A 14,001-nucleotide genomic window follows, 5' to 3' on the forward strand; every position below is an offset into this window, starting at 1 on the left:
TATAAATTGCAATAATATTTGCAATAATATTTCACAATATATATAAATGTAGTTTATTCCTGTGATGGCAAATCTGAATTTTCATCAGCCATTACTCCAATCTCCATTAGTCAAGTCCTTCAGAAATCATTCTCAAACATACTGATTTAGTGCTCAATAAACATTATTATTAATGTTGAAAACAGTTTTTACTACTTAATATTTTTGTGTCCTTGCTGAATACAATTTCTTAATGTCTTTAAAAAATATTCTATTTCAAATAAATGCATTCATCCATTCAGATTCCTGAAAAATTTAGGTATCACGGTTTCCAAAAAAATAATATTTCACAATATTACTACTTTACTGTTATTGATCAAATAAATGATTTGATGAGCATGTTAAAGACTTCTTTCAAAAACATTAAAAAACTGTAACCTATGATGAGTACACACACACACACACACACAAATATGTAAGATTTGTTTGAATTTCGAACAGCAAGCAACAATATGTGCTATGCTTGTTGTTTACAAGCATGATGGCTTTAAAGTCTTCATCTGAAAGGTTTCAGAGGACCCCCTCTTGTCCTCCCCTCTCATCTCCTCTAAACTAGTTTAAGGAACAGAGGCTCTGCACAGCTTTCATATCTCCATGGTAACACACCCCCTTTGGGGTCCTTGTGGAGTTTTTTGTGTGTGCTCAATGTTGTTGTTTTTGAGTTTTGCCACAAAAACTCTGAATATAAGGCTGAATATAAGCGTGATGATAAAACATAAGCGTGATTAAAAGATATTCTTTGAGATGAATCCATTATGACATCACAGCCATTTCCCAGTGCGGCCATGTTCCTCGGGGTGCCTGTCTCTGTTCGACTGCCTCTGGTTCTCTTCAGCACTGTGGGCTGTCTATAGGAGGCCTTCCACTGACTGTGAATGGTCTTTTTGTTGGGGAACAGTGAGCCATTTCTGCTCCCACGGAAAGCCCTGGGTAATTTAGTGTGGATGCCAGGAAGTCTGAGCTCACAGAATGACAACAATGGCAAACGTTATTGCTCCACCTCAACGGGTGGAAAAGAAAGAGACAGAAAAAAAAAAAATAGCTATGGTGATAGAATTCTGCTTCAGCATCCTCCCACACGGCGAATTCCTCTTAAATCTCATGCGAGCTAGGAGGATCAGAACACAACCTTTATGGTGCTAAACAACCATTTGTGCTTTCAAGCATGCATCACGGGACATGCTTTATTGTGGCACATGGTTCGGTGTGAGGTAGGTCTTTTCCCCCACACAAACCAACAAATCAGTTGAAAAGAAGAAGAAAAAACTGAACCAACTGTTTAAGAAAAAAAAAGAAAAGAAAGAAACTCAAAATAGTCCACCAGAAACTTTTAGAAATTTGTCCTTGTCTGCCATCTAGTGAGAACGCATCATCACTGTTAGAGGTTCAGGGAATTATTTTTACATTTAAAACATTTTCTTCTCCAACTATATCAAACATACAGTCTAAATACTTTAAACTGAATCATTTAAAATTAAATCAATTGTCAATTTAAGCAATCATGGCTGTTTCCTATAGAATTAAAATCACATACCAAAGCATCTGTAAACAACGAAGAGGATATCATAACACCAGAATATAAATAATTGTATAAATACATCATTATTTATTTTTAATTTACTTGTATTATAATTAGTTTTTATTTTATGTATTATTACAAATGATTAAAAAGCCCTCTACTGTGTCTGTAGAGTTTACTGTAGCTTACAGTTTCATGTTTTTAGTTGTTGATCTTCCGTTGTTTTCATTGTTTACAAGGCTCATTTTTTTCTTATAAACTCACTTAATATTAACATTAACATTTATTTCTGATACTGCAAATACAGATAGCATATCTGACAGCAACATGCTTACTTTCGTTTTACTACCAGAAAGTGTTTTTTTCTTTATCTGTTTTAATTTATTGTGTTATTATCATGAATGTTACTTCAGTTTGTAGATCTTGTTCTATATATATAACGTAATCAACTGTCAGGTCCGTTGAAGTCTGTCAACCAATAGCCTCAGAACGACATCGCTTACTTTTCATATCGATATCACATACTTCATTTTAGCAAACTAATATTTGTTTATTTTAATGTAATACATGTATATTACTGATTTGGTGAAATCTTCAGCAATCACGCGAGTAATTTTACGTCAGTATTACGTCAGCAGTGTCCTTTCACTTTACGGCAGGGCGGCATGTGGAGGTCAGAGATACAGAATCTCTCGGTCAGAGACTGCACATTCTCTAAATATCAAACATCAATAATTGACAACTCAGCACAGTGACATCTATGTGGGATTTTCAACAGACGATATACAACACAACGCCGTCGATAAAGTAAATCGTTACTATTCGCTAACGTCCATCAATTTGACGCGTGTCGGTAAGGAAGAAGTCTCATTGAGACGGTTTTTTTCTGTATCGTCTCTCAAGACATGGCTAATAACACACCGGCATCAGGAGGATTTAAAGCGGGGCTCGGGAGCCTTTTCGGTGGAGGAACCCCTGAGTATTCAAATACTGAGCTCGCAGGAGTCCCATGTAAGTGCTGTGTGGCTAATCTTTACATGCTTTAACAGTCTGATTCACATTATAGTCAAATTAGTTACTGTGAGTATCTGTTCATTTCTGATCATGTATAATGAGTGTTATCTGTCATTTTCAGTGACTGGTATGAGCCCTCTCTCGCCTTACCTCAATGTTGACCCTCGTTACCTTGTGCAGGTGAGTTTCTGTAATACCACAGCTAAGTTACATTTCAGGCCTATTTAAAGTTTTGGTAACACTTTACTTGAAGGGGTGTGCATAAGACTGACATGACACCTTCATAATCATGACATGACACATGTTTTGTGTAATACAGTTTTATGCATGTTTATGACAACTGTCATTAAGTGTCATTCGCACAGTTATGTAATTTTTAATGCAAATATGACATTATTTGACCTAACCCTAACCAAGTGTAACCAGAGTTTTTCTGTGGTAGAAATTAGTCTGTCTTATGAATTGACAAAGTCAAACTTATGTTAGAGGATTAATGGACTGAAATAAGGGGTAAGCGGTCACAATATGAACTTATTGTAAGCTAATTAATGGTAAAAACTAAATGGCAAACTTAAAACAAAAGGCAGTGGTAACATACAAAAAGACCAGTACATTGTTTTGGCCACCAACTGTAATTAATACATTTTGATTAAAATCTGCATTTATTAGTTGGCCCATGCTTTAAAGTGTACTAGTGTGATTATATGTGACCCTGGACCACAAAGCCAGTCATAAGGGTAAATCTTTTTGAAATTGAGATTTATACATGTATGTATACATATAAATAAGCTTTCCATTGATGTATGGTTTGTTAGGATAGGACAATATTTGGCCGAGCTACAACTATTTGAAAATCTGGAATCTGAGGGTGCAAATAAAAATAAAAAAAATATTGAGAAAATCGCCTTTAAAGTTGTCCAAATGAAGTCCTTAGCAATGCGTATTACTAATCAAAAATTAAGTTTTGATATATTTACAGTAGGAAATTACAGTGGAAAGCTTAATTATTCAGCTTTCAATGATGTATAAATCTCAATTTCAAAAACATTTACCCTTATGACTGGTTTTGTGGTCCAGGGTCACATATTGTGTTCTCTTGTTTATACAAGATTACTGTAATACAAAAAAAACTTACATTTAAGACATTATTATGATGCTTGTCTTGCTTTCTTAGGACACTGATGAGTTTATCTTGCCAACTGGGGCAAATAAAACCCGTGGTCGCTTTGAGCTGGCCTTCTTCACCATCGGGGGGTGCTGTATAACAGGTGAGGCCTGTCACTTTGCAAGCTTTGATCAGTCCTTTGTCTTTAATCATCGCCCATTTTAACGGTTGTTTATTTCTTTGAAGGCGCTGCTTTTGGGACACTTAATGGTCTCCGTATGGGCCTGACAGAAACTAGAGACATGCCATGGTCAAAACCCAGAAATGTCCAGTAAGTGTCTGTTCCTTTGTAAACGTTGATTAGAAATGATTTAAGTTACTGTGTAGATAATTCATAAAGGATCTTTTTGAATTTCAGCCACTAATATTATGTTGATGTGATGCAGCTTATGACAAATTTGCTGCAATGCATTTTTATGCATTTTATCCAATTTTTTCCGAAATTTCAGAAACTGAAAATATTCGTCCGAAATCATTGACACATTTCGTTAGGTAGCGCTTCTGCAGTGATATGTTTTGACTCTGTCAGCATCTACTTTTCACACACATTGTGGATAGGCTACTACAGATAAACCTCACTGTGACCAGAAATGATGCTGGAGTATCAATAAGTATGGTTTGTTGGCCTAAAGAGGCGACTACTCTTTTGAATTTTTGAATTTAATTATCAATCAATAAAATCAGTATTTTAGTTGTTGTTGTTGTTTTGTTTTTGGTTAAATAAAAAATTGAATTTCAGTTTTGGTGTTTCCATAAAAAAATCATTTTGGTGTATCGCTAAGTTAAGTTATATTTGTTTTAACATTCACTGAAACTGTTTATCCATTGTTTATTACCCATAATTCTACTTTAACACTGACCTTTGATATGTTCAGAATTTTGAACATGGTCACACGACAAGGCGCATCATGGGCCAACACACTAGGGTCTGTGGGTAAGAAATGCATTGAATTCAAACGGCTTGTGTAAAAGAATATCACATCTGTTGCGTAATTAATTGTAGAAACTTGTTCATAATAAAATGTTGGTTTCTCTTTCTCAACAGCTCTTTTGTATAGTGTTTTCGGTGTGGCCATTGAGAAGGCTAGGGGCGCAGAGGATGACCTCAACACAGTGGCAGCCGGAACGTTAACAGGGATGCTTTTTAAATCCACAGGTGAGGAAATGGGACAATATCATGGCCATCATTGATTTAATCTAATGAACATTGTTTATTGTATTTATTGATAAAAATGTACATTTATTTTGTACAGCTGGACTCAAAGGAGCTGCCAGAGGAGGTCTCGTTGGTTTAGCCATGTCAGGCCTGTATGCTCTTTATAACAACTGGGATCACCTGAAGGGGACATCGCCTTCACATTACTGAGGATGACTGAGAGCTCAAACCATGGACTTATTTTGACTCTGAGCCCATTCTTAATTTTATGACCCCCTTTTGGAGATGCATCCATTTCTTCTTTATGAAACCCATGGACCACCACACGTGCACAGACTTCTTCAGTTACATTAACTGTAATATTTAAATGGAAGAGCCAGACTGCCTCCAGATTACTTAGTGTGGACTAAGTAGCTGTGAATTTGCTGGTACTGTACATGTCTTTTTTTGGTGCAAGTTGCAGGAACTCTGTATCCTTTAATCGTGAGGTTTTATCTGTTCTCATTGTGGATTGATGCATTTTGCCAGTGCAGACTAAACTGGCTGCTTCCTCTCTGAAACTGTAAAAAATAAAATAAAGGTTTCCACTGTTTGAGACTCTTCATTTGCATTTTAGTGATAATAAAATAATGGAGTTGTGTAATACAGAATTTCTATTTGTTGTGCATGAATGGTACACCATCCTGTATTCATGTAGTTCTAAATAATATATATATATATATATATAAATAAATTATAATTTAACCATGTTCAGATTCCAAGACATTTTAAAAAGTTTTTTTTTATACACAGTATGGTTTATTTGTAAGCAGGTCAACCTTGATTTCAACAGTCAATGAGTACAAATGAATGATAATTATAATATTCCAGAATGAATGTCCATGTCCTTGTATGTTACGATATGCACACATGGTCATATTTTTCAGAGTGAAAGCATTTTAAAAAATCCTTTCAGTGATATTTCTCAACCAGGACAACCATTGGTTACTCATCCTATTATTTAAGCAGTATTATACCAATAACCCAAACTCTCCCTGTAGTTTGAATACTTGTGAGCGATAGATGCACAGATTAAATGATAAAATAATTCAAGCTCCCTCTCAAAATAATGATCATATAGATTAAAATGAAGGAATTTATGGAAATTATATGGATAAATTCCTCGTAGCGGCTTAAATTGGGAAATTACCTGGACTGTTCAGTGAAAACCACTGCAGTTAGAATGTTCTTAAGAGAGACTGTCTCCCACAACAGGTGAAATTTCCTATCACTACTTGACGCTGACCGTCAAAGCACCTTAAGAACTGAACGTTGGACTGCCCATGAAAGGGCAAATGTATGTGCCAGTCCTCTACAGAAAAAATCAAGGCCAACTGAACTGATGAGTGTAATGTTGAATAGCCAGGACTTGTTTTACAGATGTTTCTTGGCTTGTCGAACACAAGGTGGAGATCAGTGAGATTTAGCTGAAAGCAGTTAAAACTTTGCAGTTCATATTCTACAGCAAAGCCCATCTCACATGCATAGCGGAGAAATGACCCATAAACTGGTGCAAACTACCCTAACTTGGTGGCTGGTGGTTGTGATTCTATACACCAGCTTCCAGCGCATGGACCACAAATGGATGAGCAGGTCCATGGGCCGGACCCAGACCCGGGACATGGCACTAAATCTTGAAATAATGACTCTTCCTTTGCCTACAAATGTGGACAAGGAATTCTTTGAGGTTGGAACTTAGTGCAAGAAGAAGTCCCTGATGCGTGTGGCCTCTATCCATGGGATGTAGGCTGCGGTGCGAGTGAAGACGCTGGGCTTGTTCTCCGCTGTGCATCCGATAGGACCGAAGCTCACGATGCCGCGAACCTCCCAGCGGTCACGCCCCACCTGGCACAGCAGAGGGCCACCAGAGTCACCCTACAAGAAGAAGAGCCACACAGAAGGTAGATGAATAGAGTTGAAGAAGGGGCACCTTGATGAATTTTCCCATAAAACGGTCTTCTCACTTGGCATGCGGCTGGGGTCCCCTCTGTATCTCGGAAGCCAGCACAAATCATGGAGTCTCTCACGCGGTCACCCCAGAACTTCTTCTGCCGACAGGTCATATAGTCAATGATTGGGAGCCGAGCTTGGTTCAGAGCCTCAGCAAGTGACACATTTTCTTTTCCACCTAAGATTTACAGAGGAAGAAGAGATGCCAAACCCATATTCTAAGTGGGAGAAGTGGATCACCTCCCTTAGTAAACTTGATATTAATAAAACATAAAAATACTATTTGTTTTTGCCTCATGGAGGTAAAATAAACCAATAGAAACTGCAGTGGGGTACGGCGTTACTGTACACTCTTTACATTTTATCTATGAGCTGATGTTTTCATAAATAATCCAGCCATCATATTTCAAGACCCAGCGTTCACAAAAGATTCTAATTTGAATACATGAAGGTCAAGGGCGTATAATGCAGATGTTACCTCGTGTGTCACCCCAGCCAGTCACCCAACAGTAGTGCCCTGGTTTAAGGTTGATCTGCTTGCGCGGCAGGCAGGCATAGCGGATGAAGTTACTGGTTTGGATGTCCGTGGCAGCTTTAACCAATGCGATGTCATAGTCCAGCTCACTGTGGGCTGGATAACGAAAGTACTCATGCCTGTAGATCCTCTTCACTGGAAAAATACGCTCAGCGGACTCAGCTCTTTTCAGCTGATGCTTACCCAAAACGATACGCCAGCTACTAGCATCCTCTGCTTTTCCCCTGGGCAATGAAGAGCACAAAGAGAGGACCTTAACACACAGATGTTTATGAATTTGAGCACCTAAAGGGGAACCAGGAGCATTGCCCTGCATAAATTTAAGCAAGTTCTGCCTCTACTGGTGATAAACTTATGATTTGCCTTACTTCTGGAAGCAGTGAGCAGCAGTAAGAACCCAGCTCTTATGGATCAGAGTCCCTCCACACACATGAACATAATGTTTACTGCCTCTAGGACGAACCTATAAAAATAGATACCAGCTTAAGTGACTTCCTCTTATGTTGCACCTTGAGATGTTCCGTGACATATCAAGTGGAATTTACCTGCAGTGAGACTTGCCACGGCCAGGAGTGGGGTCTCGCTTCGTTGCCCGACACAATACGCTCCACTGTGTTTGGTTTGAAATGAGGCAGGCCACAGTCCTTCGGCCAGTCTAAGGACAGAAAAACACTTACGTCAATGTCAGTTAAAGTACCATGTAGACAAGCAAACACAAGGTACACAGGATTTATGAAAGGATTAGCAAATGAAAGGTGTTGTACCAGGAGAGGAAAGAAGGAAAGGAAATCCATATTTGGATCTTTGAGAAAGACATAGAAATAAGTGTAAATTCAATTTTTCAACACTTGTAATCCACTTGAAAGATGTCAGGTGGTCAGCTTTCATATAGTTTCTCACCGAGGTGGAGGACTTTGTGCTGTTGAAGGCGACTGGGGTTGAATGCATGGGTGGAGGCTCTGTCCAGCGCCAGACCCAGCAGCATTAGCAACAGTGGAAAAAATGGGCTTCTTACTGCCATGATCTACAGTAAACTGTGTGTTGCGTATTGGAGATTACCCATTTATACTATGCCTGGTGCAGGGCCCATCCTTCGTGCACTCAACGCCCCTGCCATTGGGACAAAGCACTTTGACAATACCCCTCCCAATCCTGGATTGTTCTGGTGGGGTAGCCGAGGGTTTTCGGAACAAGCTGGCCCCATGGGATCATGGGAGTCCCATCAGCACTTTCAGCTACAGCCCGTCCCTTGCCACTGTGCAAAACAACTCGCCCAGAATAGATTGCCAGTAGACTCCTTACAGTCACGCCATGCTGTTTGGATGAGGAGAGGTGCTGACCGTCACGTGACCTTCTGTTTCTTTCTGAAACCTTGCAGGGCCCAAGTTATACCTTGGAAAACCCTGATAAATAATGAACAAGATCATGACTGATATGTGTCGTTTAAATATTCATTTCATTAAAGATTAATTTTTAGCAAGCACTCATTTATCCAAAGTGACTTACAGTCCACTCATTACAGCAACAATCACCTTGGAGCAACGTATAATTAAGAGCCTTGATCAAGGGCACAATGGTGATTAGCTTGTACCTTGCAGATACGCATGTAACTTTTCAACTCAACATTAAACCACTACACACCATTTTATTTTCATAATAGGTTTTACAGTTATTCTTACTCAGAGCTTAAGCTAAACTTCCTTGAGTACAAGATAGGAAAGGACCGAAGGTTTATACAGTATAGTGATTTAAGTGTTATATGAATATGTTTCTCATGTTACCAGCAGAGGGCATAAGAACCAGAATACAATAATGCAACAGGGCCTGTGAAACCTACTAAGGTTTTTTCTTCTAGTGGAGCAGATTTTAAGACAGGAGATGCTGAGATGTTAATTACTATATGTGACTGTATTCAGACTGAATGGATTTTTATTACGATTGTTTATTATATGTCCCTGCTCACCTGTTGTATTTACTCCAAACTCGGAAATACGGCACAGCAAGGAAAAACAAAACAAAATAGAAGGGAGCACCTGCTCAGGGGCAGTCAATGCCAGGGAATGTGCATGATCATCCAAATTGGTCAAAGTTACAATGAAAGAGCCATGGAAATGTCCAGGGCAATCTACTGGAACACAGTTCACCAAGTTTAGCAGGACCTTCTGACATGTTCTCATGCCCCTCTCTTTGTCTGTGTCCTTCACAAACAAAGAGAAATGCCATTGCCTGTGAGCCAATGATAAATCCCCTTGTCTTACGGCAAATAAGTCTAACTGTACTGTTTTAAAAGAACAGACACAGAACATTGTTTACCAAACGTTTTATTGTTGCTCGTACATTTTTCAAGACATTCAGTATTCGCAATATTAAAACACGTTAGTGTAGTTTTTGCTGTAGAAAGCCTATATAAAGCTTGTTTTCATCATACTATAAGGTGTTGATCCAGTAATATCTATATTATGTTAAATCACAATGCTCTGGTCCAAAAAAAGATTGCTTTGGCAAAGAAAAACAAAAGCAGTTTGTGCAGCACATACTGTCGATTTGGTCAGAGATTCTGGATACACATTTACTTACCAACAATAGGTGTCATGCTATTTAAATTAATATAATCTAAACATTATTGACAGAGATTGCTCTAAATACAATCCCTAACTTTCACAAAATCATGACTAATTCTGTATAAGATAGTTATGATATAGCACGTGATCATGACATACATAAAAACAGTATGTAACTATTACACTGAATATGATATGAACCATTTTAACTTTAATATTTTAACAATATAATGAACAAACTATAAACATTAACGATATTATATAACAGAAAAGATTTATGAATATGTAAAATGATGTGAAAATGGCCATAACTATCTTTGTCCTTACACTTTCTAAATAGAACGCAACCACAAAATATTCTTCATTATTAAATCATGACATGAAAATAGTGGAAAGATTTTGTTGTTTTATTCACTTTAAGTTTTGGCAACAAAACATGTACGTTTTACTTTTTGAATTGACTAAGAGATCGTCCCTGAGCATAGAACCAGGACTGGGGCTTAGTTTTAGCTCATAATGTACTATATAAGCGCAGGAACATTGACCTTGAGTCTATATTTGCTAATCATCAGTAGGCCTGATAAGAACCTAGCTTTACACACCCACAAACCTCATGAGCATTCATATTTTTAGCTCTGTGGATTGATTTTGGCCTTGAGCCCACTCTAATCCACCAGGCAAAACCGCCACTGGACCAATCACCATATGCATCAAGATCAGTGAATTCAGTAACAACATAGATTGTTGTAAATTTATAGTTGTTTGTAAATTATATTTCTACAGCCACAGTATCTGTGGGAGGAAAAAAAAAAAACCGGAAGAAAAAACTATTTAAGCTGAAATTTCTGCCATTTAGTACTGCTTGATTATCATTGACTACAAAGGGGTTAACACCATGAATCTGTGAGACCAGAAAACAAAGAAATCTAAATCCATCGTGATTTGAGGGCTAGCGCATAGAATAACTAGAAGTAGCCTTCAGATCATACTCCAGGGGGCCCTCCAGGGTGTCCAAGGGTTTTGCTAATTTTAATGTACCCCGTATCTAATGTTCAGTAATCTGTTGTTTGCTTGACAAAATCCAACAATTACAACCAGACATTTTTAACCTATAAATAGCATTTTAAAAAATGAAAATACTCAGTGCTCACCAAAATCTTTATTTTGGTATTTTGGGCCAAAAGGGGCATCTAAAAAAATACATTGGAGGTCAAGACAGGGACAAGGCCATGTGTGAAGTAAGGTAGAAACACCCCATTATATGTAAACTTTGAATGGTAGCTCTATGCAACGCTAGCTTGCAATGTATCTCTGAACATCACTGCTCTACCTAACCAATAGTGGAGCTTTAATAGCTTCAACTAAGCAGACAAGGCTTTGGAATATTTAAAGATATAATTTAAGGACAATTTTCTTTAGCTAAATAAATATATATGCCACGGGCCATTCTCAATCCATTTCCACCTTCCAGGAAAAGCCTGTACCTTTCTTTACCTAACCTAGGCATCCACAAACTGAAAAGGCAATCTCCAGACCTTCGATGATCACTTCAGTCTCCCACAATACTGGGGTTAGAGCAACACGCTGAACTGCGCAGTGTTCTTATAATGCCTTCGCTCTTCTTCCGTCGCCTGGGCTGCGGTGCCAGGCTGCTGACATTGTCCGTGGAGTCTTGCGTTTGAGCAGCTGCAGCTGCAGCTGCCGCAGCTGCAGTCTCTTTGATCTGAAGTTCCAGATGCCTTTGAATTGCTAGGCCAAGCTCTTCAGGGTCCACAGCTGCACCATACACCTCCCATGTCATACCCTCAGCATCCCATTCCACCTCCTTCACAGGGGTCCTATGACACATGCGCTCCGAAGGTGCTTCTGAAATAGGATCCGCTCTTAAACTAATTTCAGGAAACACATGAGAAAAAGGGGAAGCAAGGGAATCAGACATGGTTTGCACACCAACATCTCTGAGTTCATGGTCAGATGTCATGGTAGTGGCATCTTTGACTGTCCTGTTAAAACCAGTCTGGCCTGTTCTGTCTAGTCGAAGGCGAGAAGAGTTCTGCCCCCTAAACTCAGATCCACAGAAATGGCCTGTACTGCGGCTGTCAAGTCTGGTCTCGCTGACTGAGGACACAAGTGGTGGAAAACCGAGCAAGCCTGAATGCAGCAGTGATCTTTGTCCTGCACAAGGGCTCCCTGCACAAGGTGGCCGTGATATCAAATGTCCAGAGCATGGAACAACACTGCAAGTATTTCTCAAACAGGCAGTGTTCATCATGTGACCAGAACAGGTAGATCTGTGGCATGCAGTTAAATGATGACTTTCACAGTTGCCCTGAGCATGGTCTTCTGTATTCGCTCCCTGTGGTGTGAAGTTGTTGCTCAGACCCGAAGAACTCGTTCTACAATGCACTCTGCAACAGCTGCACCCTGTCAGGTTCTCTGCAGGTCCGCAACATGGACAACATCCCTCCCTGCACATCAGACCCTTCATCCTTAAATCTCTATTTGTGGATGGTGAGTGTGGCACACACTTCACACCACTATGGCCCTGATTTTGCCCCAAGAGTGGATCTTGTGTTGGAATCCTTCTGGGCGAGTCCTCCATGACACTCCAGGATCTTGCAGGTCCTCCAAGCCAGATTACAGTCTCAGGGGTGCTGTTGCCACTGCACATGCTCCCCTGTTCATGGTCACAGATGTTCACAGGGACTCCTGACGACGGTCCACCCAGACTAATAGGCCTTTGAGTACATGCTGCATTGCTGACGCTCTTACGCAAGTTCTGACGGTACCATGCCAGCTCCGTTCGTTGAGGAGGTCCACTCACCATTTCTGTCGAGCTTTTGGATAAAGAAATGAATGGCAACTCATGGTTCTCCACTGTTTCAGCATCAGCAGATCCAAGACTGATGTTTGGGAGGTAGATCTCAGATGTAGGTCTTTGTCTTTCCTCCATAGTGAATAAAGTACTGGTAAAGAAAGACATACAATTATAAACATTTATTATTTACACAACATAATTTAAACAATTATACATTTCTTAAGATGAAGAAGCACACCAAATTTTCCACTATTTAGTTGTCTACTAGGCAATACATTGAATTTGAATGACCCTTAAAACTTTACTTTTATGATAGATAAAGCTAAGATTTCTTTTGTCCTTACAGCACATAGATTAAAGTGAATAGGACAGGGGGATGCCTATGTATCTCTCCCTTGAGTGATTGACCAGATTACAGATGGATAACCCCAATTTCAATCTTAAAATCATTAGCTACAACATGGGAATGCCAGCTCCTCTCAAAAGGACATTAATCCACATGGTGCTCCAGCACAGGTGGCTGATTCCACTCCACATGGTCCCATAAGGACAGAAGGCTTACTGTAAATTTACAAACTGTGCCATACTTTAATGGACTTCAAATCATTACTGTAAGAGTGTGTTTCTCGTTTCCAGGAACTCGAGAGCTATGAGTGAATGTGTGTCTGGCCTGTTCATGTTTACATCACACTTCAGCCACTCCAGCAGATTTTTTTGGAGACACTTTTGGGTCTGTCACTCCCTACTGTCAACACACACATACTGCTGAGTCCAAACTACAACACACTCGCACTCTAATCTGTACAGTTATTCAAGGCACACTTCAATACTGTACGTAATTTTACAATGTAGTGGTCACTTGCCATTTTAAAGCAACTTGCAATGCACTAAGTGAAGTAATATTTCATGTGACGCAACCAGAGGTTAAGTGCCTCAAAGATACTGGCATTTCAGAAGGAGTAAACTCAGAAATAAACTTGCAACCTTTGTGTTGTCTGCTCGGATTCTTAATCATTAGGCCATCACCATCTGTTTATGTCCCTGTGACTACACTCTTAAAAATAAAGGTGCTTCACGATGCTATAGAAGAACCCTTTTGTCTAAATGGTTCCATAAAGAACCTTTAACATCTGAAGAACCTTTCTGTTTCACAAAAGGTTCTTTGTGGCGAAAGAAGTTTCTTCAGATTATAAAAAGGTAAGAAA

The 14,001-nt window shown here is 39.2% G+C and overlaps 3 protein-coding genes across 3 annotated transcripts in view; 1 reads left to right on the forward strand and 2 right to left on the reverse strand.

Annotated features, from left to right (window-relative positions):
* The first annotated feature begins 2,168 nt into the window (after positions 1-2,168).
* On the forward strand, positions 2,169-5,483 carry timm23a (translocase of inner mitochondrial membrane 23 homolog a (yeast)). The gene is made up of 7 exons (XM_016489401.1): positions 2,169-2,569; positions 2,694-2,752; positions 3,747-3,840; positions 3,924-4,008; positions 4,613-4,671; positions 4,783-4,893; positions 4,991-5,483. The coding sequence occupies exons 1-7, from the start codon at positions 2,464-2,466 to the stop codon at positions 5,101-5,103; spliced, it is 627 nt and encodes a 208-aa protein (XP_016344887.1). The 5' UTR covers positions 2,169-2,463; the 3' UTR covers positions 5,104-5,483.
* A 201-nt stretch (positions 5,484-5,684) lies between these two features.
* LOC107690926 (elastase-1) lies at positions 5,685-8,555 on the reverse strand. Its single transcript, XM_016489353.1, has 6 exons — positions 8,318-8,555; positions 7,963-8,072; positions 7,786-7,880; positions 7,361-7,641; positions 6,897-7,060; positions 5,685-6,807 (listed from the first exon to the last, which is right to left on the reverse strand). The coding sequence occupies exons 1-6, from the start codon at positions 8,436-8,438 to the stop codon at positions 6,628-6,630; spliced, it is 951 nt and encodes a 316-aa protein (XP_016344839.1). The 5' UTR covers positions 8,439-8,555; the 3' UTR covers positions 5,685-6,627.
* A 2,250-nt stretch (positions 8,556-10,805) lies between these two features.
* LOC107690951 (uncharacterized) overlaps positions 10,806-14,001 on the reverse strand; it is a 5,398-nt gene continuing 2,202 nt past the window's right edge. Inside the window, exon 3 of the mRNA XM_016489391.1 lies at positions 10,806-12,944. Within this exon, the coding sequence (XP_016344877.1) occupies positions 11,528-12,944 (1,417 nt within the window). The 3' untranslated portion in view covers positions 10,806-11,527. The remainder of the gene's footprint in view (positions 12,945-14,001) is intronic.

Source organism: Sinocyclocheilus anshuiensis, unplaced genomic scaffold, assembly GCF_001515605.1.
Source record: "Sinocyclocheilus anshuiensis isolate Anshui unplaced genomic scaffold, SAMN03320099.WGS_v1.1 scaffold1885, whole genome shotgun sequence".
Taxonomy (NCBI): Eukaryota; Metazoa; Chordata; class Actinopteri; order Cypriniformes; family Cyprinidae; genus Sinocyclocheilus; species Sinocyclocheilus anshuiensis.

Coding starts and splice junctions, on each gene's coding strand:
- timm23a (XM_016489401.1), top strand. CDS start 2,464: ATGGCTAATAACACACCGGCATCAGGAGGATTTAAAGCGGGGCTCGGG. Junction 2,570..2,693: donor TGAGCTCGCAGGAGTCCCAT/GTAAGTGCTGTG, acceptor TGTCATTTTCAG/TGACTGGTATGAGCCCTCTC. Junction 4,672..4,782: donor CAACACACTAGGGTCTGTGG/GTAAGAAATGCA, acceptor CTTTCTCAACAG/CTCTTTTGTATAGTGTTTTC.
- LOC107690926 (XM_016489353.1), bottom strand. CDS start 8,438: ATGGCAGTAAGAAGCCCATTTTTTCCACTGTTGCTAATGCTGCTGGGT. Junction 7,881..7,962: donor CGTGGCAAGTCTCACTGCAG/GTAAATTCCACT, acceptor CTATTTTTATAG/GTTCGTCCTAGAGGCAGTAA. Junction 6,808..6,896: donor GGACCCCAGCCGCATGCCAA/GTGAGAAGACCG, acceptor TTCTTCTTGTAG/GGTGACTCTGGTGGCCCTCT.